The following is a 24,825-nucleotide window of genomic DNA, read 5'->3' on the forward strand; positions in this document are numbered from 1 at the left end:
AAATCACCTGTTTAGACAGATGCTTTCTCTCTCCAGATAGGCTCATTAGCTCTGCATGGACTGTAATGTGTCTACCCACCCAAACAAATAACAACTGCTTTTAATTATGTGCAGCAAAACAAGCACTTTCCACTCAAAGGAGAAGTGGGGCCGTGGGAGTATATTTTCTCCCAAGTGGCGAAGCATGTTCTGCATGGCAAGTCAGTCGCTGGCTTTGATTAGGATAGGTGGCATTGATTACAAATGCCCATCATAAATACCACACCGGATCAAGAGGCTCCAACATACCTTTTTCACCGAGAACTGTTCAATCTGATTGTTCTTCCTTTTGAAGAGCTTCTGAACTTCTTTGAAGACTATCTGTGCCCCATCCACGTCACCGGTGGCTCCCTGACAAACTGTAAGAAATCATTGTTGCACTCCTTAAGTATCAGGGGGAAATACCACTGAAAGATACCGAGGTTGGTGGTACTTGGAAAATGTTACCAAAGGAAAAATGGGAGCACATATTTTTAAAGACTGTTACACAAAGGTCTACACTATCCTGTTGTAGATGGTAAAAGGTCTTACCATCCTGATTCAGTTATTTGTTGTTGGAACAACTGGGTTCCCGGAGCTTTGTGGGGACATACAGGAAAACCACAGTCCTAGTCCTCTTGTTGGGCACTAGTACTGGATGTGACAAAATTCCCAGCTATTGTCACAGTGTACAGTCTAGCTGGAGCCCACATGCTAGGAAAGTGGAATAAAAGGGAATCTAGGAAAGAACAGTAAGGAGCCAAGAAGCTCATGAAGGTTCCTGATAGAAAGAAGTTGTGCCTAGCAAGAAAGTCATGAAATTAGTCTTACATGTGTCCATTGGCCACCTACTGCCTACAGGCCACCAGCAAGAAGGTAAAGAAGAAACACATGATTAGCCCCTAAAGAGACCTAAATTTCAGCTGGTGAAATAGATACACACATAGTCCCATAGTTACAATGTATATGGTGATAAGAGCCTCCAGGGCAGGAAAACCAAAGTGCTTTCGGAAAAGCTCAGGAAGAGAAGGGACATTTCTCTTTGGAGTGCTCAGGAAAACTCTGAGGAGCTAGGAGTCAGGCTGAGCCCTGGAAGAGGAGAAGATAGTCTGCCCACAAACTTCATCCCATCCCAATCCCCAGGCAAAGACTTAATCATAATTTCTTCGCTTCATCTGTGAAGGTGAAACTTTACCCACTACTCTGTCATTCTCTTCTCAACTCCAATGGCACTGAATCCATTTATATCAATTTTTTCTTAGATGTTGTCTTTGGCACATGTTGTTTCTCAATCCCCAGCTGGGAGGACCTAGTTCCTCCTTTATTTGAGCGCTCCTAAAACTAGGTGGTCCTCTACCCCCAGTTTGGGGTTTGGCCAAGCAGAGCACGGGGCCATCACATATCAGAGGATGGACAGAGGTTGGCAGGGCCAAAGAAGCAGAAGCACCAAGACTCGGAGAAGGCTGCGGATGTCGAGGTGATGGGAGAGGCAGAAGACTTTCTACTGGGAGCCTGAGGGATCAGGCTGAATGTTCAAGGGAAACACAACCCAGTGAGGGGAGCAGCCCTGGTCCAGAGGTGGGGGTCTGAATCCATCCAAAATGACCTCATCTCTCGCAGCATTTCAAAACCATAAGGAAGGGCAGTGACGGTTTGGTGGACAGCGCATCAGGCTATGGGTCAGAGGACGTAAAGGTCCAAGAGAGTTAAAAGACTTGCCTTGGGTCACACAGTAAGCCAGTGAGAAAGAGTAATGTCTGTTGCAGCTAAGCCTGAGGTCCTCCTCGGATCGTTCATAACGTTCTCACAGAGTCACGGAATTCAAACAAGAGACGCGCAGCGGTAATGGCTGTGTAACAAAGTGCCTGTACGTAATGCCGCTGCACTGAATGCCAAAACGTGGGTAAGATGGCAGATTATACGTTACGTGTATTTTACTACAGTGGAACAGTGCAAGCAACGAAGCCCCTGGGGCCAGTGTTTCCGGTCCCTGAGTGCCCCTCCTCTCTAGCTCTGCCTGTCGACATGCACCTGTCCTTCAGGGCCCCCTTGAATGGCAGCTCGCACGACAGAAATGATCTGTCCCGTTCCCGGGAACTCCTGACACACCTTACCATCTGCCCAGAACGCCTTTGCGAAGGCAGAGATGAGGCTTTCGTGCTTTACCAGCTCCTACAACCTGTTAGAATCCTGGGATTTCCAGTATTTGGAGAATAAATGCTCCCGAACACAGCCGCATTGTACATTTCTTTGTGTTCCATGCTCAACAAAGATTAAGGAAGAAAGAGCTGCCCACAATTGACTGTGTGAGTCCATAACACGTTGACAACTGATGGCTGGGTTGTTGTGAAGACCTCTGCTTTTCAGTTCACCCCCTGCTCAACGTGCTGGGCACATGGAGGCCACTCTGTAGATAGCTGCCACTGTCATCTGAGAGGCCCGTGAGTTCCATACAACGACTCTGAAGGCGTGAGACACAGGACCCTAACCAGTATACTGAAAATAATTCCATTCGAGCATCAGCGACAGAGCCATTCAAAAGCAGATGCCCTGCAGGGGCTGCGGTAAAGAGTGTGGGTGTAAAGGCATTTCACACTGAGTCCTAATGAACTGCACTTTCTGAACATCCAGAACATACTTGCCACTGTTAATTCTCTTATTTTAAATAGATCAGTTAAGGGACTGGAATGACAGGAAATGTTTCATTAAATCCAAACACAGAAATAAGGAGGTACTTAAAATTTTAAATTATGTTTGGATTAGTCTTGAATTTTAAGTAAAAGAATCCCTTATATGGCTGGATAAGGAGACGTTCGCATTAGAGGCAGAAAATGTACAGCCCCTGGGTTTCTTGGGTTGCCACCTTGGCCACCGTACATCACGATGGTGTTTTATGTCCCTCAGGGCACAGACAACCCTTGTGTCCACCAGGTGGCAGCACATCTTTATCTCCTGATGGGAGGACAAACAGGCAATGCCGGCTCCTTCAGCTCAGCAATGGCAGGTGTTCAAATACCTCTTGCTCTGCACAATCACACTGTAAACAAGCTTAGTGAGTAAAACAGGTTTGGAGCAGACTGCTCAAAATCTATGCGACTTTGTAACCAGGGCACTAACACTCCAAAGAGAAATAGTGGCGCAGTGTAAAAGACGTGTAAAATTCCTTCAAAATTGTTTAAATTCTTAAAGACTAAAAACCGTATTGTACGAGGCAAAGGATAAGAGTAAGGGTAGGTTGAGGCTGCTGAGGGCAAAAGGCACAGAAACCGTCACAATAAGCATTTTCAGGACAGAGCAGGTGACCAAACCAGCCCAGAGGGGGAGCTGGTGTGCAGGCCTGCAGGCTTCCGCTGAGTCAGGGAACACTGTAGTACAAAACACGAACATTCTGGAGAGAAGTGTGGAAGGAGAACGCCACGTGGGAGAAAGAACTCATGGTACAAGTGAGGTACTCACCTGCGGTTAAATAGGCATAATAGCACTGGGACCACCTTGACTCGTTTTTTAGCCTCTCAAAGGAATCAAATGCATCCTTGAAGTTCAGCTCTATCATGCTGCACCAACCTATGAAAGAAATATTTTTAGTATGGGACCTAAAGTAGTGATCTATACCCCATCTTTAAGCCAGGAACCTGACACTGCTGATTATCTTTGTGTTGCAAGTACACTACCTGAAAACCTAAAGACGATCTTTTGTCACTTAAGTATTTGCAGTGTGACGTTTTGAGTAAGACAAGGCGCTTGTGATTTCCACCACCCACTAAGCAGTATAGAAGCGGTATAGTGGGGGGTGCCTGGGGGGCGCAGTCGTTTGAGTGTCCGACTCTTGGTTTTGGCTCAGGTCATGATCTCAAGGTTGTGAGATTGAGCCCCACATTGGGCTCTGCTTAAGACTCTCTCTCCCTCTGCCCCTACCCCCCCAAATAATCTTTTTTTTTTTAAGCAATAGAGAGAGACATAAAGATTTCTATGAAAATACTCTAATTTGTATCCTACACTCCAGTCTGGGTTGTGAGATGAATGTAAGCACGGCAGTACTTCTCCAAGAGCAGCCCCAGACACAGAAAAAGAAAGCAGTATCGTTAGACTGCATATCGTGACTACCTCAAAAAGTCTTCAAGCACTCACGTGGCTCCTTAATGATTGCTATTGTGGCTCCTTAATGATTACTATTAATCCTCGAACCCTTGTGAGAAGTGGAGACAAGCCAGTCAGAAACTAAGTACTTGCTCACCTTCCCTCTGCAGGTTGGCTGCAGAGCTGAGAAAGAACCCTATCTTTCCAGGATCAAAACACCATGAGACAGGTATTCTGGGTAAGGAGTGGCAGCCAGGAAAATGCAAGAAATTCTATTCTCATTTTTGTCCCTCCCACTGCCTGAGCCCCTCCACGCGCCAAGCCCTGAGCCAGGCACCTGGTAGAATTCTAAATCTACTAGGGGCTTCCTAAGGTGGTGGACGGCATCCTCATTTTACCAAGGAGAAAAGCTGAGGCAGGGAGAGGTTGGTGACTTGCTCCAGGCCACAGAACTAGGAAGAGGAAAGGGCCAAGGGGTGAAGGCCATTGCCCTCTCCTATCCACGATATCCCCTCCATCATAAATTCTGTTATCTGGTGTCATCCTGGATCTGCCTTTGAAGTACAGGGATGAGACAGATCCACACTTCTAGAAAATCCAGTGTCAAATTTTTTGGGATAGAATATGAAGTTGACATGGTTTCCAGTAAAACTTGGGCATAATCATGTTCATCCTAAAAGATGGGAGTTACGTGCAAAGTAGGGGTGGAGGTGGCCCTGAATATGAATAAGAAGCCTGAGTTACGATTTTGCTAGTTTTTCTTGGGTTAACCTTCCTAAGCGTTGCGGGGTTAGGCTTCGATGATCTCCAAGCCTCCTTCAGATCTGACCCTCCAATCTGTCACAGACCTTGAAATGGTACCAAAAAAGGCCGTCATAATCACTTTGCTATGCATGTACGTATCAAATCATTTTATCATACAACATAAATACATTATATATTAATTATATCTTAATAAAAGTGGAAGAAGAAAAAAGGCAGCAGTATCTTAAAAACAAAAAAAGGCCACCAAATCTGGGTGTTAATTCAAGTTCTTTGAAATACATTCCATCCTACATTATGGCTACTACCCAGAGCTCCGGGGGGGTGGATGACGTAAAAATATATTTTCCACTGGATTATACTTCCGCTCTTTTCCTTAAACCATAAGAAGTCCTTAAAACGCAGTATTATTTTCCTGGGAAGTTCCCAATCTTTTAGTTTGTACTTTTCTTTAAAAAGATTTAAAATTATCCAAGAAGACAATTATGTCCACAGCAGATAAGCAAGTGGCGAGCATCATGGGGTCTCGACCTGACAGGTGGCAGACACCTGTGCACTCCCCACTTCTTCTTCCCCTCTCTGCAGAGGACCTGCGAGTTCCAATTTTCCCGTTGATTCCACCACTATCTCATCACTTCCCCGCTCCCTGGCTCCTTCATTGCCTTTCTACGTGCCCCATGATGTGACCCTGTCATACTGGGCTGAAACCCTAACAACATGAATCCCTTATTACATTGTGTCGTTGATGTTTCAAACTGTGGTGCTGATTCTCCTCGGCCTCATAGAACAACTGCTACATAAACGATTATGGAATTGCTAATATAACAGGACAGGAGAATTTTAGTGCAGTCAGCAAAAAACTCGTAGTAACAACTTTGGGACAGGAGGGAGAAAGCTGTAAGCAAATAAATATGTCCATGTCTGCTTATAAATTTGTCTGCAGAAGGGGAGAAGCAGAAGGAAGGAGCTCACACACGAGGAGAGCCTTCTCTGTGCCAGGCGCCCCCCTGATGCTCATTCCTACTCATCTAAACCCCACGACTGCTGAGGGCAGCCACCTCAACTCTCCCAGCAACCATGAGGCTTGTGCAACTCTTCCCAGGTCTCCGAGCTGATCGGGGGAAGGGCTGGGATTGGGGTCCACACGCCCAACTCTCTACCAGACCACATATTTCTTCCCAGGTCAACACTGGTGAGAGGGAGGGAAACAGTTTTGGATTCTAATGTGCAGTCAGATAAAGTAGTTGGAAAAGAGTTTTACTCCATTCCTTTAACATGACCTATTATCCTAAAATCAGAACGTTATGAAGAATAAACTCTAAAGCAGTAAGGACAACCACTGAGATAAGTATCATCGCTTGTGCTACGATAACAAAGTCTTATTCTCATAAAAGGCAGCAAGCATTTTACAAAGATCCAAACTGAATAGCATTAGAAATGCAGACGTGCACAAGAATGCATTAAGACTTGTGACAAGAAGCTGGCCGTCCAGCTGGACATAAGCGGAATGCATTAATGCCATTGCATGACACGAAGCTGGACAGACGTTTCATATTTACCAATTTCATACAGACAGACATGTTGGATTTCTCTCTGATCTATCGCAAGCTCCAACGCGGTATGGAAAGAAGTCAAGGCACTGTTGATTTGACACTGAAAGGAAAATGAAAACAGAGTTACTGGCTAAAATCTGCCATTAACATTACAATCATCTTCATTCCAAAGGATCTTCTTCCTTAACGGTTATTTTAAACAGACTAAACAGCACAGAAGACAATGACTGCAAAATTTCTGGAACATTCCAATTGGCCTCAGTTGTGAGCTGAACCTCGGCACAGAGCCCTTCTTTTGCTCCAGCGGGAAATTCCCCCTCCTGTGTATACAACAGGCATAGTTGGAGATAACCATAGGTTCAGTTCCACACCACCACCACAAGAGAACATGACAAAAGAGCAAGTCGGAGCACGTTCTGGCTTCCCAGTGCCTACAAAAGTTATGCTTATACTATCCTGTAGTCCATTAAATGTGCAATAGCATCACGTCTAAGAAACAACGTACATACCTTAATTTAAAAAATACTTTATTGCTAAAAAATGCTAACTGTCTTCGGAGCTTTCAGCAAGCTGTAATCACAGATCAGCATTAACAAACATAACAATAACAAGAAAAGTTCGAAATACTGTGAGAATTATCAAACTATGACACAGAGACATGAAGCGAGCATATGTTGTTGGAAAAATGGGTTGCCACAAACCTTCAATTTGTAAAAAAAAAAAAAAAACAAAAACCAAAAACCAAAAAACACAAACCCAGTATGTGCAAAGTGCAATAAAGTGAAGTATAATGAAACAGGGTGTGTCTGGACCCTCCACAGGCCAGAAAGAGCCCTGTCAGTCCCCAGTGACTGTGCGAACCTCCTCTGGGCCTGCCCTCAGCACGCTCTCCCTGCTGTGACCCACCGCCCCGGTCAGACAGTCCCTAGTACGAGTCTGTATCCAAAATGCTTTGTCTGGTTACTGCTGGTCCTCACGTCTCCTCCACTAACACTCAATCCTGACGTCTGCGTTCATCTAGCATGGTCCAGAGCCCAACAGGCTCTCCGAGTAAATACATTTAGTGCTGCTTTCCACTAAAGACCCCTTTCAAAGTCTGCCAACCTCATGCCACAGCACCTGACAAGAGCACCTAAAAAGCATCAAATTCAATCCTAAATACACAATGATAGGTGTTAATAAATGTAAATTCTAAATGCCCTAAAAATTTGATAGACTGCTCTCAGTGATACATGCCCCGGACCATACCCTGCTCCACACTCAGCCCTCCCTGGGCTTCCCTATGTGGCCCCTCTGCTGCTCCTTGGCCACCCCCTTTCCAGGGCCCCTTCTGCCTCTCCTCCTCCCAGCCAGCCAGCCAGCCAGCAGCAGAAGGATCGTAGAAGAAAGGCTACCCCATTCCTTGGCTCCGTGAGTGCTGCGTGGTCACTGTGCAGGGCCTCTTGGACACCAGAGGCCACACAGATGAGTCAGGGAGATCCTTGGGACAGCTTGTGACTCAGGAACGCCATAAGCCAAATGACGCATTAACCAAGGCCTTGGCTGGATCAATAACTCCATTGCCCACAGTAATGTTTCACTTCGCCAGGTGGCTCGGACGGCAGCGTTCAATCCCCTGGCCCCATCCACAAAGGCTAAGAGAGGACACACATCCCCACACCAGTGATTCCTAGTCTCAAGGAGGTTGACATCTCATTGGAGGGACCCTCTCAGGAATGGGGGACAGGCCCCAACCCTGACAGACGTTCACACTGGGCTCTGCGCACACAGCCACAAAGGTCCCAAAGAGGTGTAAAAAAATTTTTTTTAATTTAAAAACCAATTTTGTATGCAGTGTGTATGTGTGTGTGTGTGCGCGCACGCGCACATGTGCACAGGTGTGTTGCAGAGTAAGTTAGCTGGACGCTCATTACGATCGCCCCTCACTGTTCTCTTTCTGGATCAACCGTTTTTTCCCTGCTTCGTCCGTGCACTCAGGTTAGCGTATCCACAGGAAACCACGGTGCTACGGATTCCCCTTTGCATGCGTCTCCTCAGTTTGCTACGTTCCTGCCACTCAACTATCACACACAGAGTATCTCTGGGTGAGCCATCGCCACCAAGCTGTGTCCAGCTGCGGGTACCCCGCATGACAATGCAATGCCACACTGCCCTTCAGAAGACCGAAAACTACTTGCGAATGTTAATCAATGGGCAGCTACTAAGTGCCTGGGATGGCACTGGCTTGAGCTACGAAGACGAGTTTAAGGGAAAAAAAAGCAAGTTTAGAAAAAAAATGTTACAAGCAATATTTGAATCAACACTGGTTCTCTTAGCCCTTTAAAAAAAAACCCTGAGATTGGCGTGTATTAGTTTCATTTTCAGATGGAGAAACCAAAGTTCAAAGAGGTGAAGGGGCTTGGTCAAGGTCAACAAGCTAGCAACAGGGTAGTATTCACTCTGCTCTGATCGCCTCCAGGGTGTGCATTCTTCAGGCAGAGAATACACAGGTATGACTACATTAAGGGCTTTGAGATGGGAGATTATTCTGGATTATTGGGGTGGGCCCTAAATACAACCCCAAGTGTCCTGATAAGAGGCAGGCAGGCAGAGGGCTGATGCACGCAGTGGGGGAGGCAATGTGATCACAGAGGCACAGACTGGAGACGCAGCTAAAGCCCAGGAACCACTGGAGCCCAGAAGAGGCAGGAAATGGGCTGTCCTCTGAGCCTCCAGACAGAGGGCCACCCCAAATCACTTAGATCTCAGCCCGTGAAACAGATTCTGGACTTGTGACCTCCAGAGCGGTATGAGAATAATGTCTGCTGTTTTAAGCCACCAAGTCTGTGATAATTTGTTCCATGGCTTTAGAAAGTGAGTACAGAGTATTACTTTCAAAACTAAACTGTGAAGAAAGTACCACTGCTCCTTCTGTTTGTTATAAGCACTCTGAAGGAACTAGAAGATACGGAGACCATTACGGAGCTTACTGATATTATCCCAAGTGTAATAAGCGTAACTACAAAATTAATTCTAGTTCTAGCCTGATGACTCATTAAAGAATTACAATGAACAGCCATTAAAATGGTGAAAAGAGATTTCCCCTTCTTTTTCACCAAAATAATTAACTTTTATTTATTACTTTTTTTTTTCTTTTTGAGAGAGAGAACGCACGCAGAGAGGAAGCAGGAGCAGTGGGGGCGAGGGGGTTGCAGAGGGAGAGAAAGAATCTCCAGCAGACTTCCCACAGAGCACGGAGCCCAACGCAGGGCTCGATCTCCCGACCCTGAGATCATGACCTGAACCAAAATCAAGAGTCGGATGCTTAACCCACTGAGTCACCCAGCTGCCCCTTCACCAAATTAATTTAAGATAAAAACGACCTAAGAAGAGTTTTTAGGATTATAAATTAGAATATCCACAATATAATAGAGAAAGAAGTTTTTGGTTTGATACTTGGTTCACAGGTTAATTTTTTGAGGAAATACACACATGCTGGGCTGAAGAGAATCCAGAAAACAGGCTAGAATGAAATAGCCATGAAGCCAAGAATCGGAGGTTCAAGTACCATCCAGGCTTGTGTCCCACGAATGAGGCACGGACGCTCAATGTCACAAAAACTGGCTGAAGTCTCAGTTTCCTCACGGGTAAAACGAGGAAATAACATCGGCAAGCATTAGCTGCTTCCAGAGGAAGCAATGGAGAACAAAAGCACAAGTCTTTGCCAAATTAAATGGACTGTATCTGTTGGCAAAGTAAAACGCACGCGATGGAAAGCTACTGCTTCGTTACTGCAGAGACACGATGTGTTTTCCCGCGACCCAGGGCACCTTTCTTGATAGCTGTATTCCTATGCGTTTTAGGATACTTGTGTCAACTGACCATGGGATTTGCTCCTCCGTTTTATTCTCGGAGTGAACGCTGCTGGTGTGTAGGAAAACTGTGGATTCTTGCACGTTGATTTTGCATAGGTCACATTACACTCATGAACTCTCATGATTTTTTTAAGCTTTTTCTCTTGGATCTTCTGGGGAGAGAGTCAAATCACTCGCAAACAATGATAGTGTTGTCTCTTCCTCTACAAGAGACTTCTCTACTTGGTGAGGACCACCAGTAAAAATATTATTAGCAAGCACCGCACGCATCCTTGCTTGAGTCCCATCTTCAATGACGATGTTCTGATGTTGCACCATTAAATATAGTTTGTGGCCCGTTTTTAGTAGATGCCGTCGTTACCAAATAAATTCCCTTTCTGTTTCTAATTTGCTAATAGTTTGTTTGGTTTTCAAAGTGGATTTTATTAAATGCCATTTGGGCATCTAGTGATAGGACTATGTGGTTTTATCAATTATTTCCCTAATGCAGGTTATAACAGAGAGACATTTTCTGAGGCTGGACCATGTTCGCCTTTTTGAAATAAGCCCTACAAAGGTCATAATGTGGCATTTAAAAAATACAAGGTTGGATCTGACTTGCTAATATTTATTTAGAATTTCTATATTCAGAATGAAGTTGACCTATAGTTTTTTTGTTCAGTGCTCTTCTCCAAGAGTTTTGGTTATCAGGATAATGCCAGAACTTGCAGACTTGTAGGAAAATATTTTCATATTTTCTATGCTCTGGAACTATGCAAAAACTAGTTCACTATAAAGCCATACCTTTCAACTGAATAATTCATTTAAAATGTTTAAAACACTGGGGTGCCTGCATGGCTCAGTTGGTTAAGCATCTGCCGACTCTTGGTTTCAGCTCAGGTCACAATCTCAGGGAGATGAGATCAAGCCCTACATCAGGCTCCATGCTTGGTGTGGAGTCTGCTTGACTCTCTTCCCCTTTCCTTCCTCCTTCCCCCTGCTCTCGTGCTCTCTCTCAAATAAATCTTTAAAATGTTTAAAATACCATAATTTAAATTTTTTCTTTTAATGGACACACAACATAACAGAGAATATTAAACTTTAGTCAATAGCACTGGATTTCAGTGCCAACTTCATAACCAACACAATTTTGGACCTTGGGAAATTATTTGTTCTATTTATAAATCTCAGGAATTGTTGAAATAAATGAACTAATGCACATAAAATGCTCTCAGGGAAGGTATACTGTCATTATTTTTAAAAGATTTTTAAAATTTATTTATTTGACAGAGAGAGAGGCAGCGAGAGAGGGAGCACAAGCAGGGGGACTGGGAGAGGGAGAAGCAGGCCTCCCTCTGAGCAGGGAGTCCCATGCGGGGCTCGATCCCAGAACGCTGGGATCATGACCTGAGCCAAAGGCAGACGCTTAATGACTGAGCCACCCAGGCACCCCGAAGGTATACTATCTTTAAAAATAGATGTATGTCACCTGTTAATGGCACTGGGAAATAAATCACAATATTGTCTTCCAACATCTAGAAAGATTTGCAATAAATAGCAATTAAGTTTCTATTTTTTTTAGACCACTGGAAGAAATTCTAGATTCTTTCCTACAGACATAATTAAGAGCTGTTTGAGTTAAGATACCACCACAAATATCTAAGTCTGTATCTTGCCTAGCCCAAACACATACATACCTGAAGAGACAGGGGACAAAGGAAAACCAAACATGTAAGCGACCACAAATCACATTTTCCAACTTTAAAAATGTAAAATATTTCCACAACAATATATTTTTAAAGCCCTTTTGAAAGTAAGTATGAAGACACAAAAAGTCTGAATAATTTTCAGAGTCAGCACAGTAAGCTTGGAGTTACTAATGCTGCATTCTGGAAGATCTCTACTAGCAATACCAAGCTGGGAGGATACATTAAATTCAGCTACCAAGCAAAAGATTCCCTTTCTAGAATTGCAGAAGAAAAAAAAAAAAAAAAAAAAAAGGAAATGGAAACAAAGCCAAGTCCTTTTGGGGGCCTGATCCAGACTCTAGTGCCAAAAGGACATCAAGTTCCAGACTTCCCTGAACCTCTAAGGCAAGATTCCACTTCCCAAGCAGTTTCCTTCAGTGCCCCCTCCAAATCACATTTAACATCAAATGACAGCCCTAGCTCACAAACAAAAAGGTCTCAGCTCAGAGCCAGTCTACCGGCCGGCCTTCCAATAATGTCAGTATCACTCAGTTCTGCTGTGTTCCACACCAGAGAGGAGATCACCGTTGCGGTAGCAAATCAAAGAACACGACGGTCCCCGTGGATTCGGCTGCGAGGAGGGGGTGATGCCCCCACAGAGCACTCGAATGCTCACTGGAGAATTTCCAGCTCTGGGAGATACAGAAGTTTGTAAGACATAGGCACATTCTTTTGAGAGGCTTTAAGTGACCAGTAAGCAGAGTTTGTTAGACACAGGCAAAATTCCTGAGATGTGTCGAGAATACAGTGTGTCCTCTGCAAGCAGACAGCACCTGTTTTAGAGCACTAAAGGGCCACAAGGGTCTCTAATATTCATGAGGCAGCTGGGTACTAAACACGCAGAAGACGAAATATACAAAAAGCATGAAATATTCAGAACCCTAAATATACATGAAACATTAATATGTAGGTGGCCTTAATATGACCATCCATTGCTGACACCCATTCTGGCACCATGCGTCCTCTACCCAAGAAACACTAACAAAACCCCTGAGGGTCCACTGTCTAGCTGTGGTCAGTGATGTGCAGAGCAAAGCAAAACACTACACACTGTGTGCCCCAGGACTCCAGCAGCACGGCCTTTCCACCTGGCCCTGCACACTATCCTAGGAGTGTTAACCTAGGCTATCCTTTCCCCCTAGCTTCTTGCTCTGTTTTATACCGTGTGACTCAAGCCTATTTTAAATTGGCACGTCGATTGTTCTGTTTGGAGATCTCTGGGGGAACTTGCTGGGCACTGTACTCGGAGCCTACCAGGGTATCAGGGGCATCTATGTGAAAAGAAAGGAAAATCCCAAGTGCCCATGAGGGGACACTAAGTTGGCACTGACAGCTGTTATGAGCTGAACTGTGCCGCCCCAACCCCCAAGTTCACATGCTGAGGTCCTAATCCCTAGTATCTCAGAAGGTGACTGTATTTGAAGATAAGGTCTCTACGGAGGTAATTACATTAAAATGAGGTCTTTAAGGCAGGCCCTAATCCAATATAACTGGCGGCCTTAGAGGAGAAGGGGACACAGGCGCGTGCATGCAGGGACGCACACACGCGGGAATGACCACATGCAGACAGAGGGAGCAGGCAGCTATCTACAAGCCAAGGAGAGATGGCTCAGGAAAAAAAAAAATCAACCCGTTGACACCTTGATCTTGGACTTCTAAGCTCAGGACTGTAAGAAAACTAATTTCTGTACCCTCTGTGGTTCCTTGTTAGGGCAGCCCAAGGAAACTAACACATCAACCGTCAGACATATTCGGTCTTTGGGGAGCCATTCTCCTATGTGATGAGAATCGGAAGGGTCCTGCCTTTCTGCCAAACCTTTCTGGTCTCAGCAAGAGTATGAGTACCTGACCTAAGCTAGGCAGGTCACAGGACCTCCTCCTCCCACCCACTCAAAATCACTCCTGGAGTTTTCTCGAATGTGGGCTGGTTTGGTCTCTGTGTGCATGTGCGTGTATGGACGTTTTTTAATATGTGTGCGTGCGTTTATGGTACGTCTAAGTTATTCCCTATACAAATTGTGTAATTTGTAGAAATACTAGACCACTTGTCCCAAAGGCTTAAATATAAGTACCAACAGTTTGTAAGAGGCTTATTTCCCTAAACCTCTTTCCAACAGAGAATATTTTCAGTATTTGCCAATTATTTTTCCCCTTGTTTTAATTTGCATCTCACTGATTCTATCATGAGGGTCATAGGTTACTGACCATTTGTGTATCTTATGTCTTGTCTGTTTAGGTGTTTTGGCTACTTTTCTTTTTGTATGTTTATATTTTGCTATGTCCCAAATTTGTAAGAGTTCTTAAGGATGCTAATTCTAGCTTTATTCTTCATTTTTTAACTTTGTTTATGATATTTTGTAATACAGAAGTTCATTTTTATGTCAGTTCTCCCAATATTTTGATCCACGTACTATCAATTCTATCAGTCTTTTCTTTGATGTCCTGGTTTCAGAGTTCTGTCTACACAGTCCTGGATGGGGGGGAATGGAGCTTTTAATACCACTATACACATGGAATCTATGAATTATGCATAATGAGGGGAAATTTTCAAAATGCCATAAATATGGCTGCTCTCATTCTGACAAAAATCCAGGGGCTATAGAAATAGAACTATCATCACAGCACAACCAAGAGAGGCAAAGGGCAAGAGGCCAGAGTATTCACTCAAGGTTCACATGTGCACGTGTGCACGCACACACACTCACTCACTCACACTCACTCTGAGCCCTGCCATCTGGGAGCTGGGCACTGGTCGAGGCACTTGAGATAGGCAGTGACCCAGACACACAGTCCCTGCCTCGTGGAGCCTGCATTCTCATTCTAATGGGGAGAGAGAGGCAATGAGCCAACACACAGCCTTACTCTGTGTCCAGCGAATAGGAGTCTCTGGGCAGAAACAAGGAGTAGTGGTGAAGGAGACGGGGAGACCAGCAGCAGGAATGAGGCCAACACATTCAATACTACAGTCACAGAAGGTCTCCCCAGGCAGGTGACCGAACAAAGTCGAAGGTGGTGAGGAAGTGCCTCTCCCCTCCCTCCGGTTCACCTCTGCTGTTCCCCTTCCCCAGTCATCTCCACCCACAGTGACCACCGGTTCACCTGGCACTTTTATTGCCTTGAGTGATTACCTTTCATGTGTTCAGCATTGCCCTTCATAGTTAGATTATAAGTTTCTTTTGGGGCAGGGGCTTTTCCTAGCCCTCCTGGCATCCCCCAGAAGGCCTTTTACATCACAGGCAACAAATCTCTGATTATGTACAAGAAATGTAATATGGTAGATCTATTTTCAGCACCTCCACATGGACAGCAATCCCCTTGACAAAGGAGTTACGTAACCAAGTCCAGCTCTAATGAATGGTGGAACTGAATAATGCACCAGTTACATTTCCTTGGTCTCTCAACAGTTACACACAAGATATCCACAAAATCTGTGACGGAAAGTGCTTGATGCTGGATTTACAAACCAGACACAATTCTGTCTAAAGAGGAAAAGCCCTGACCAAGCACCGTGTGCTCAGTGCATCGCCACGACCACATTTACATTATTTAAGGCCGGCATGGGAGGCACTGTCCTCTTCCTACGCACAAGGGCACAGCCTCAGAAAGCTCAGCCAGTCGGGAAATGGAAGAGCCCATTTTGAGCTGAGCCTGATGCCTTTTCAGCTACACCATGCTGCCTTTTAAAGTGGCAGGGAATTTATATGAAAAACAGCAGTAAATTTGAGAGAAATGTATATATTAAGGATGCTATCAAAGAACTAAAATTAACAGTGCAGAAGATATTGTAAAGAATTAACTCAGAAAAACAAAGACCATGGGAACACAGAACCTTAATCTACAAAAGTCAAACAACTCAAAAGGTAGCAATTCAGGATAAACAGACACACCTAGAATATAGATGGAGAAGATGCACTATGCACGCGAGAGGAGCTGTAATTAGAGAAGCAACTTCGAGAAGTCTTCCCACGGCCGAATGGCATTCTTTATAAAGGATGGCAAATCAGCAAGCTCCTTTATGTTTTTCCCCCAAAGAGGAATTAAAGACAAGCTGTAAAAAGCGGAGGCAATCCCAGGTAGTTCACTCTGAAGATTAAAGAATCATAAAATTTTTTTATGACAGCTTTGTTGAGATATATGTCACATACCAGAAAACTCATCCTTTTAAAATATACAATTAAGTAGTTTTTAGTATATCTACAGAACTATAAGATTTGAAAGCTGGAAAAAAAACCCTTAAAAATTATGTAGTCTAGTGTTTCTCAAAGTGTATTCTACTGAACCCTTCAGGTCTCACGGTCTATTGTATACAAATGAATTTTCTTGGTCAAATACATTGGGTGAACACGGATGGCATACCTGCCTGCTCGAGCTTCCCGACAGTGCAAAACTAAAGTCTCTGAGCAGTCCTGGCGTATCCGAATTTGCCTGACACAGAACCTCTTTTCATGGAACACGTCCAAACTAGTCCATCAAATCAGGGCTCCAGGGCAGACGCTTCGGAAAAACCCTAATCTTCCAGGTGAAGAAACAGTGCCAGAGAAGGCTGACCGGCTTGGTCTTACAGCTCTTACAAGCTGTCTGGTGTGTGAGCAACCATTTGGAAGGAGACCATGTCTCTACTGTTTATGACAGAGCCAAACCAGATCTTCAGACTTAATCCAGCGCTCTTTCTACATACAGTGCTACACACAGCAAACCCTGAAGCCCCGAAGGAACAGGACGACAGACTCCCAGAGCTGGCAAGCCCTCTCTCAGACACCGTGGAGAAACGAAGACCATTACAACCAAACAGAGCAATACACAGATTCAAGAACTCCGTGTGCCCGCACATTAAGAGTCCAAAGTTATAAAGAAAAACAGGAGAGCTCAAGATGATGCTACGAGAAAATATAAAATTTCATACATGAGCTCTGGACAAGGGGTAGGGAAAAGTGAAAAATGCTCTTTCCTAAAGCCAGACTCTGTCACCCCTCAAGGAGTTTACCCTACGCCCCTCAGCATCAAGAATGAGGGACAAAGGACTGGAACACTGTATGGATATGCGGACCCATGGTTAAAATAGATGAATAGATAATAGATAAACAAGTAAAACATTAAACTCCTCTTTTCAATCTGACTCTAAAGAAGAACCTATTCAAAAACAGGTAAGCGGAAATGAGAACAAGGTCAACACAACTCAGAAGGGCAAAGGGAACAACGCACGTGCACCACGTACACGATTAAACGTGCACAAGGAACTCCTCTATGCGAAAGGAGAGACGGGTTGAGAAACAAAATCGAGTGATCTCTCGTTTCCCGAGTCACACCTGTTCCACCCACCTCTCTCCACCCAATGTTCCAGCCCCACTGAGCTTAGATCTCCCAGTAGGTGGCCTCTTCTTGCCTCTGGCCTTGAAGGCAGGCAAATCCCCCATGCTCTTATCTCTACCTTCAAACTCCCACAGAGGCTTCAACAGCCTGCCCAGATACCCCCGCTTCTGTGTTGTCTTTCCCAGCTGTGAGGGCGGCACCACGGCTGAGCCACACCGTGCCTCACCTTCCAGTAGGCCTGTGCTGATGCTGTTCAAAGCCTGGCCACATCTCCATCTGCTTGCTGCCTGCCTGCCATGGAGGACTGCTACCCCCCCCGCCATGCCGGAGCTCTGTGACTGTCCCCACAGCTCTGCAGCCTTCACAGCATCTCCGTCATCACCACAGCCAACGATGACGGGCACTCAGAATTTCAAGAGCGGCACAGGGCTCCCAGATTACCACTTCACTGAATCTCTTTAAAAAAAAAACATTTTTTTAAATTAATTAATTAATTAATTTGACAGAAAAGAGAGCACGCATGCATAAGCAGGGGAAGCAGCAGGCAGGGGTAGCAGCAGGCAGAGGGAGAGGGAGAAGCAGGCTTCTCGCTGAGCAAGCAGCCTGACGCGGGGCTCCCTCCCAGGATCATGACCTGAGCTGAAGGCAGACGCTTAACTGACTGAGCCACCCAGGTGCCCACTACCTCATTGAATCTTTTTTTTTTTTTTTTAAAGATTTTATTTATTTATTCGACAGAGATAGAGACAGCCAGCGAGAGAGGGAACACAAGTAGGGGGAGTGGGAGAGGAAGAAGCAGGCTCATAGCAGAGAAGCCTGATGTGGGGCTCGATCCCATAACGCTGGGATCACGCCCTGAGCCGAAGGCAGACGCTTAACCGCTGTGCCACCCAGGCGCCCCTACCTCATTGAATCTTAACAGCAAAACTATGCCCTATGTCCCCTTAGTCCCCGGGGCTACTGCCGGGCAGAGTATGGGGGCCAAACAGAGACTCAAACCTACCTACCAGACAGCAGGTCTCACCACACAATTTACATAATAGATGAGATCGATCATAACAAAAGACACTGGGCAATGAACATTCTATAGCACGAAACCTTCGGGCAGCCGAAGGAAAGCTGTTTCTTCTACCCACAACACGGCTGACACCAGCTGTGTGGGGTCTTCCCACAGCAACAAATCCCCCAATTCTCTCCTGACATCAACGGGGTGCCTACAATTTAATTCAATTCTAACACTAACCCCTTGGAATGAATACAGTCCCCGCCTGTCAGGGTCTCTGTCACATAGGACCCAGGGAAACACTTTACTTATTATTAGTGGTTCATTATAAAGGATATTATAAAGACTACACGTGAAGAGCCAAAGGAAGATGTACACAAGGGTCCTGAGCACAGAAACGTCCACCCCTTGGAGTTCGGGGTGCGCCACCCTCCCAGCATACGCATGCAGTCACCTATCTGGAAGCTCTCTGAACCCCATCATTTAGGACTTTAATGAAGGATCCACTAGTTAGGCTTGCTTGATTAAATCATTGCTCTGGGTGACGAGCTCAATCTCCAGCTCCTCCCCATCCCAGGAGGTTGGTGGTGGGATGTGCTAGGAAAGTTCCAACCCCCTAACTGTACCAACCAGCCCCCATCCTGCAGCTACCTACGTAGGAGTTACCGGTCAACTCATTAACATAAACTCAGGGTAAGACTGAGAAGGGCTTGTTGTGAATAACAACACACTCTTCTATCGCCTCTCACTTAAGAAATTCCAGGGTTTTAGAGCTCTGTACCAGGAACTAAGGAAAAAGACAAATCTTATGATACAAACATTACAGCCCTCTCAAGTAAAACGAAATGCAAGCTGAAGTTCAAAGAATGCAATATAATGCCTACCTACATAAGAACACTAATATTTCCCTATTAAGAGAGGTACAAAGTTTTAAAAAATGAATTACAAAACAAGGTAAATTAAGGAAAACTAGAAATGAAATGGAAGTAAAAAATAAACTGATAAAAAAAATCACATCCAAAAGCAAGTGTAATCCCATAGTCCAATCATAAAATAAACACAAATTTATAAAATACCATAAAATAACACAAAACAATCACAAAAAGTAACACCACATTTTTACATATCTATTAACAGTATTGGCTTTTTTTTTTTTTTTTTAAAGGAGGCACCACACCCAGCGTGGAGTCCAACACGGGGCTTGAACTCACAACCCTGAGATCAAGACCTGAGCTGAGATCAAGAGTTGGACACTTAACCGACTAAGCCCCCTGGAGACCCCAGTATTGGCATATTTTTAAAAAGTAGTAAGTGGAAATAAAAAAAGTGCAAAATAAAACTAAAATGCATGTAATGTTTTATATTAAAACATTACTGAAGAAATTATATATATATATATATATATGTCGATAAAAATATTAAATTGCTTTTATTTTTTTAAAGATTTACTTATTTGGGGGGGAGGGGCAGAGGGAAAGAGAGTGAGAGAAACAACAAGTAGACTCCCCGCTGGGTGGAGAGCCTGTTGCTGGGCTCGATCTCGCGACCCTGAGACCATGACCTGAGCCTAAATCAAGAGTCAGATGCTTAACCAACTGAGCCACCCAGGCACCCCACTAAGTAGGTATTTTTAAAGGCAATAGTGATATATGTTATTTAAAACATGATAAAATCACAATTATCAAAGTTAAGGAATATTCATTTAAAAACATCTATAAAAGGTGGAACATAAAGACATCTCAAAAATAGACTCCATCTGTATCTTTTCTGACCACAACACTATGAAACTAGAAATAGGCCAGAAGAAAAAAATCTGGAAAGAGCACAAATACATTGACGTTAAATAACATGTTCCTAAACAATGAATGGATCAACCAAGAAATCAAAGAATAAATCAAGATTTCCATGTAAACAAATGAAAATGAAATCACAACAGTCCAAAAATCTTTGGGATGCAGCAAAAATGGTTCTAAGAGAGAAGTTTATAGCAATACAGGCCTACCTCAAGAAGCAAGAAAAATCTCAAACAAACAAACCTGACACATAAAGGAGCTAGAAAAAGAACCCAAACCCAGCAAAAGGAAAGAAATAATAAAGATTAGAGCAGAAATAAATGACATAGAAACTTAAAGAAAACAGAACAGATGGATGAAACCAGGAGCTGGTTCTTTGAAAAGTTCAACAAAATTGATAAACCTCTAGCCACACTCGTTAAAAAAAAAAAAAAGAAAGAAAAAGAAAAAAGACCCAAATAAACAAAATCACTAATGAAAAAGGAGAAACACCACCACCACAGAACTACAAACAACTCTAACAGAATATTATGAAAATCTATATGCCAACAAACTGGACAACCAAAAAGAAATGGATAAATTCCTAGAAACATATAACCTACCAAAATGAAAGCAGAAAGAAATAGAAGATTTGAACAGACCAATCACCAGCAATAAATGAATCAGTAATCAAAAAACTCCCCGAACACCAAAGTCCAAGATCAGATGCCTTCTCAGAAGCAAATTCTACCAAACATTTAAGAAGAATTAATACCTATTCTTCTCAAATCATTCCAAAAAATATGAGGAAGGAAACTTTCAAATTCATTCTATGAGGCCAGTATTAGCCTGATACCAAATCCGGATGAAGACACAAAAAAGAAAATTTATAGGCCAATATGTCTCACGACTACAAGTGCCAAGATCCTCAACAAAATATTAGCAAACAGTATCCAACAATATATTTTAAAAAAATCATACACCACGAACAAGTGGGATTTATTCCCAGGATGCAAGGATGTTTCAATATCTGCAAAACAATCCACATGATACATCACATCAATAAGAGAAATAAAAACCATATGATCATTTCAATAGAGGAAAAGCAAGCACTGACAATGTACAACATCCATTTGTGATAGAACCCTCTGCAAAGTAGATCCAGAGGGAACACGTCTCAACATAATAAAGGCCTTATAGGAAAAACCCACAGCCAAAATCATACTCAGTGGTGAAAAACTGAGAGCTCTTCCCTGAAGGTCAGAACCAAGACAGGGATGTCCACTCTCCCCAGTTTTATTCAACACAGTCCTCGAAGTCTTACCCACAGCAATCAGATAACAAAAGGGAATAAAAGGCATCCAAACTGGCAAGGAAGAAGTAAAACCCTCATTATCTGCAGATAACATGACACTACATATAGAAAATCCTAAAGATGCCACCAAAAAACTACTAGAATTGATAAATGAATTCGGTAAAGGTTGCAGGGTACAAAAATCAAGGTACAGAATCTGTTGCATTCCTATACACCAAGAATGAAGCAGCAGAGAGTGAAATTAAGAAAACAATCCCGGGTGGGGGAATGGGATAGACCGGTGATGGGTAGTAAGGAGGGCACGTATTGCATGGTGCACTGGGTGTTATACACAACTAATGAATCATCGAGCCTTACATCGGAAACCGGGGATGTACTGTATGGTGACTAACATAATATAATAAAAAATCATTAAAAAAAAAAAAAGAAAAAAAGAAAACAATCCCATTTACAATTGCACCAAATACAATAAAATACCTAGGAACACACTTAACCAAAGAGGTGAAAGATCTGTACTCTGAAAAGTTTAAGACACTGATGAAAGAAATTCAAGACAACACGAAGAAATGGAAACACATTCCATGCTCATGGGTTGGAAGAATAATTCTTGTTAAAATGTCTATACTATCCAAAGCAATCTATATATTTAATGCAATCCCTGTCAAAATACCAACAGTATTTTTCACAGAACTAGAACAAATAATCCTAAAATTTGTATGGAACCACAAAAAACCACAAATAGTGAAAGCAATCTTGAAAAAAAAATTGGAGGTATCATAATTCCAGATTTCAAGTTATATTATAAAGCAGTAGTAATTAAACAGTATGGTACTGTCATAAAAACAGACACATAGATTGACAAAATAGAACAGAAAACCCAGAAAGAGACCCACAGTTACATGGTCAATTAACCTTTGACAAAGCAGGAAAGAATATTCAATGGGAAAAAAGACTGTCTCTTCAACAAATGGTGTTGGGAAAACAGGGCAGCCACATACGAAAGAATGAAAGGACCACTGTCACCATACACAAAACAAACTCAAAATGCATTAGGGACCTTAATGTGAGACCTGAAACTATAAAAATCCTTGAAGGGAACACAGGCAGTAATTTCTCTGACATTACCATAGCAGCATTTTTCTAGATATGTCTCCTGAGACAAGGGAAATAAACGCAGAAATAAACTACTGAAACATCAAAATAGGGCACCTGGGTGGCTCAGTCGGTTAAGCTCCTGTCTTTGGCTCAGGTAATGATCCCAGGGTCCTGGGACTGAGCCTCACTCAGCAAGGAGTCTGCTTCCCTCTGCCCCTCCCCCTGCTCATACACTCTCTCTCTCTCTCTCTCTCAAGTAAATAAATAAAATCTATTAAAAAAATCAAAATAAAAAGTTTCTGCACAGTGAAGGAAACAATCAACCAAACTAAAAGACAACCTACGGAATGGGAGAACACATTTGCAAATGACGTATGATAAAGAGTTAGTATCCAAAATATATAAAGAACTTATAAAACACCCAAAAAACAAATAATCTAATTAAAAATGGGCAGAAGACATGAACACACATTTTTCCAAAGAAGACATCCAGGTGGCCAACAGACACATGAAAATATGCTCAACATCATTCGTCATCAGGGAAATGCAAATCAAAAGTACAATGAGATATTATCTCACACCTGTCAGAATGGCTAAAATCACCAACACAAGAACAAGTGCTGATGAAGATGTGGAGAAAAAGAAACCCTCATGTGCTGTTGGTGGGAAGGCAAACTGGTGCAGCCACTGTGGAAAACAGTATGGAGTTTCCTCAAAAAATTAAAAATAGAACTACCCTATGATCCAAGAATTGCAATACTGAGTATGTACTCCAAACATACAAAAACACTAATTTAAAGGGATACATGCACCCCTAGGTTTATTGCAGCATTATTTACAATAGCCACATTATGGAAGCAACGCCAAGTGTCCATCGATAGATGAATGGATAAAGAAGATGTGATGTGCTCTGTGTGTGTGTATATGTGTATACATATGTGTATATATGTATACATGTATATATGAATATTTTTCCACTGTAAAGAATGAAATCTTTTGCAATGACATGGATAGAGGTAGAGAACATTATGCTAAGTGAAATCAGTCAGAGAAAGACAAATACCGTATGATTTCACTCATATGTGGAATTTAAGAAATGAAACAAAGGACCAAAGTAAAAAAGACAAACCAAGAAACAGACTCTTAACTATAGAGAACAAAGTGATGGTTACCATAGGGGATGTCGGTGGGGGATGGGTGAAATAGGAGATGGGGATTAAAGAGTACACTCATGATGAAAAAAAATTAATGGAGAAAGCAAAAAAGAATTTACCAAAAAAAGTAGATTCCATCTATCTTAAGGGATTTAACTCAGTGACGGGAGGAAAAACAAAAGTGTTAAGATTCTTGAATTACAGTAGGTATCAGAATTAAACCACATCTTTATCTCACACGTGCAAATAGGTATGAGAATATAATAAGAGTTTTTAAAACATCAGTGTATAATCTAGAAGAAAACAGAATTGTCTATGTGTCCCAGTTTAGGCAGAAGATAAATATCTGAAGAAATGAAGTCTGTTACAATAAACATGTGTACGTGTTTGAATGTTCAAATTTTCACAAAAAAATGTAATAAAAGTTCTCAAATGAAAGTATTAGAAGAGGGGAAAACATATAAGTACTCCTTATGATTATATTATACATTAGAATTTGGGCAAATATATAAGGAAATACTTTTTACTCAGAAGTCACATTTGGTTGCATCAACAATTTATACCCAAAGGAAAAAAGGAAAAGTAAATATTCATACAGAAAATATCTTCAGTGACTTTTTTGAAACATCTTTGAGATAGAATTCAAGTATCATAAGGTTCACCCACTTAAAGGACACAATTCAATGATTTTTAGTACATTCAGAGCTGCACAACCATTACCACAATCTACGTGTAGAATATTTTCATCACCCCAACAAGAACCCCTGCCCCGACAATTACTCCACTCTCCCCCATTCAACCCCACCCCCAAGTAAGCAATAACCTACTATCTGCCTCTATAGATTTGTCTGGTCTGGCGATTTCATATAAATGGAATCATACAATATATGCTCTTTTGTGGTTGGCTTTTTTTCACTTAACATGCTTTTTAGGTTCACCCACAGTAGCATGTATCAGGACTTCACTTCTTTACATTGCTAAATATATTATGCATTGCACAATGCATATTTTGTTTATCCGTTCATCAACTGATGGACATTTGAGTTGTTTCCACTTTTGCTCTATGAGTAATCATATGGACATATGTTTTCATTTCTCTTGGGTGTATTCCTAGGAATGGGGCTTCTGGGTCATATGGTAAGTCTATGTTTAACATTTTGAGGAACTGCCAAACTTTTCCAAAGT

General features: G+C 42.8%; 1 protein-coding gene across 1 annotated transcript in view; it reads right to left on the reverse strand.

The window, feature by feature from the left end:
• TTC39C (tetratricopeptide repeat domain 39C) overlaps nucleotides 1–24,825 on the reverse strand; it is a 101,274-nt gene that overhangs the window by 9,335 nt on the left and 67,114 nt on the right. Inside the window, exons 7-9 of the mRNA XM_040632637.1 lie at nucleotides 6,417–6,510; nucleotides 3,475–3,582; nucleotides 289–398 (exon numbers count right to left, since the gene is read on the reverse strand). Of these exons, the coding sequence (XP_040488571.1) occupies nucleotides 289–398; nucleotides 3,475–3,582; nucleotides 6,417–6,510 (312 nt within the window). The remainder of the gene's footprint in view (nucleotides 1–288; nucleotides 399–3,474; nucleotides 3,583–6,416; nucleotides 6,511–24,825) is intronic.

The sequence above is a fragment of the Ursus maritimus genome, unplaced genomic scaffold, assembly GCF_017311325.1.
Source record: "Ursus maritimus isolate PB19 unplaced genomic scaffold, ASM1731132v1 scaffold_18, whole genome shotgun sequence".
NCBI classification, from domain to species: Eukaryota; Metazoa; Chordata; class Mammalia; order Carnivora; family Ursidae; genus Ursus; species Ursus maritimus.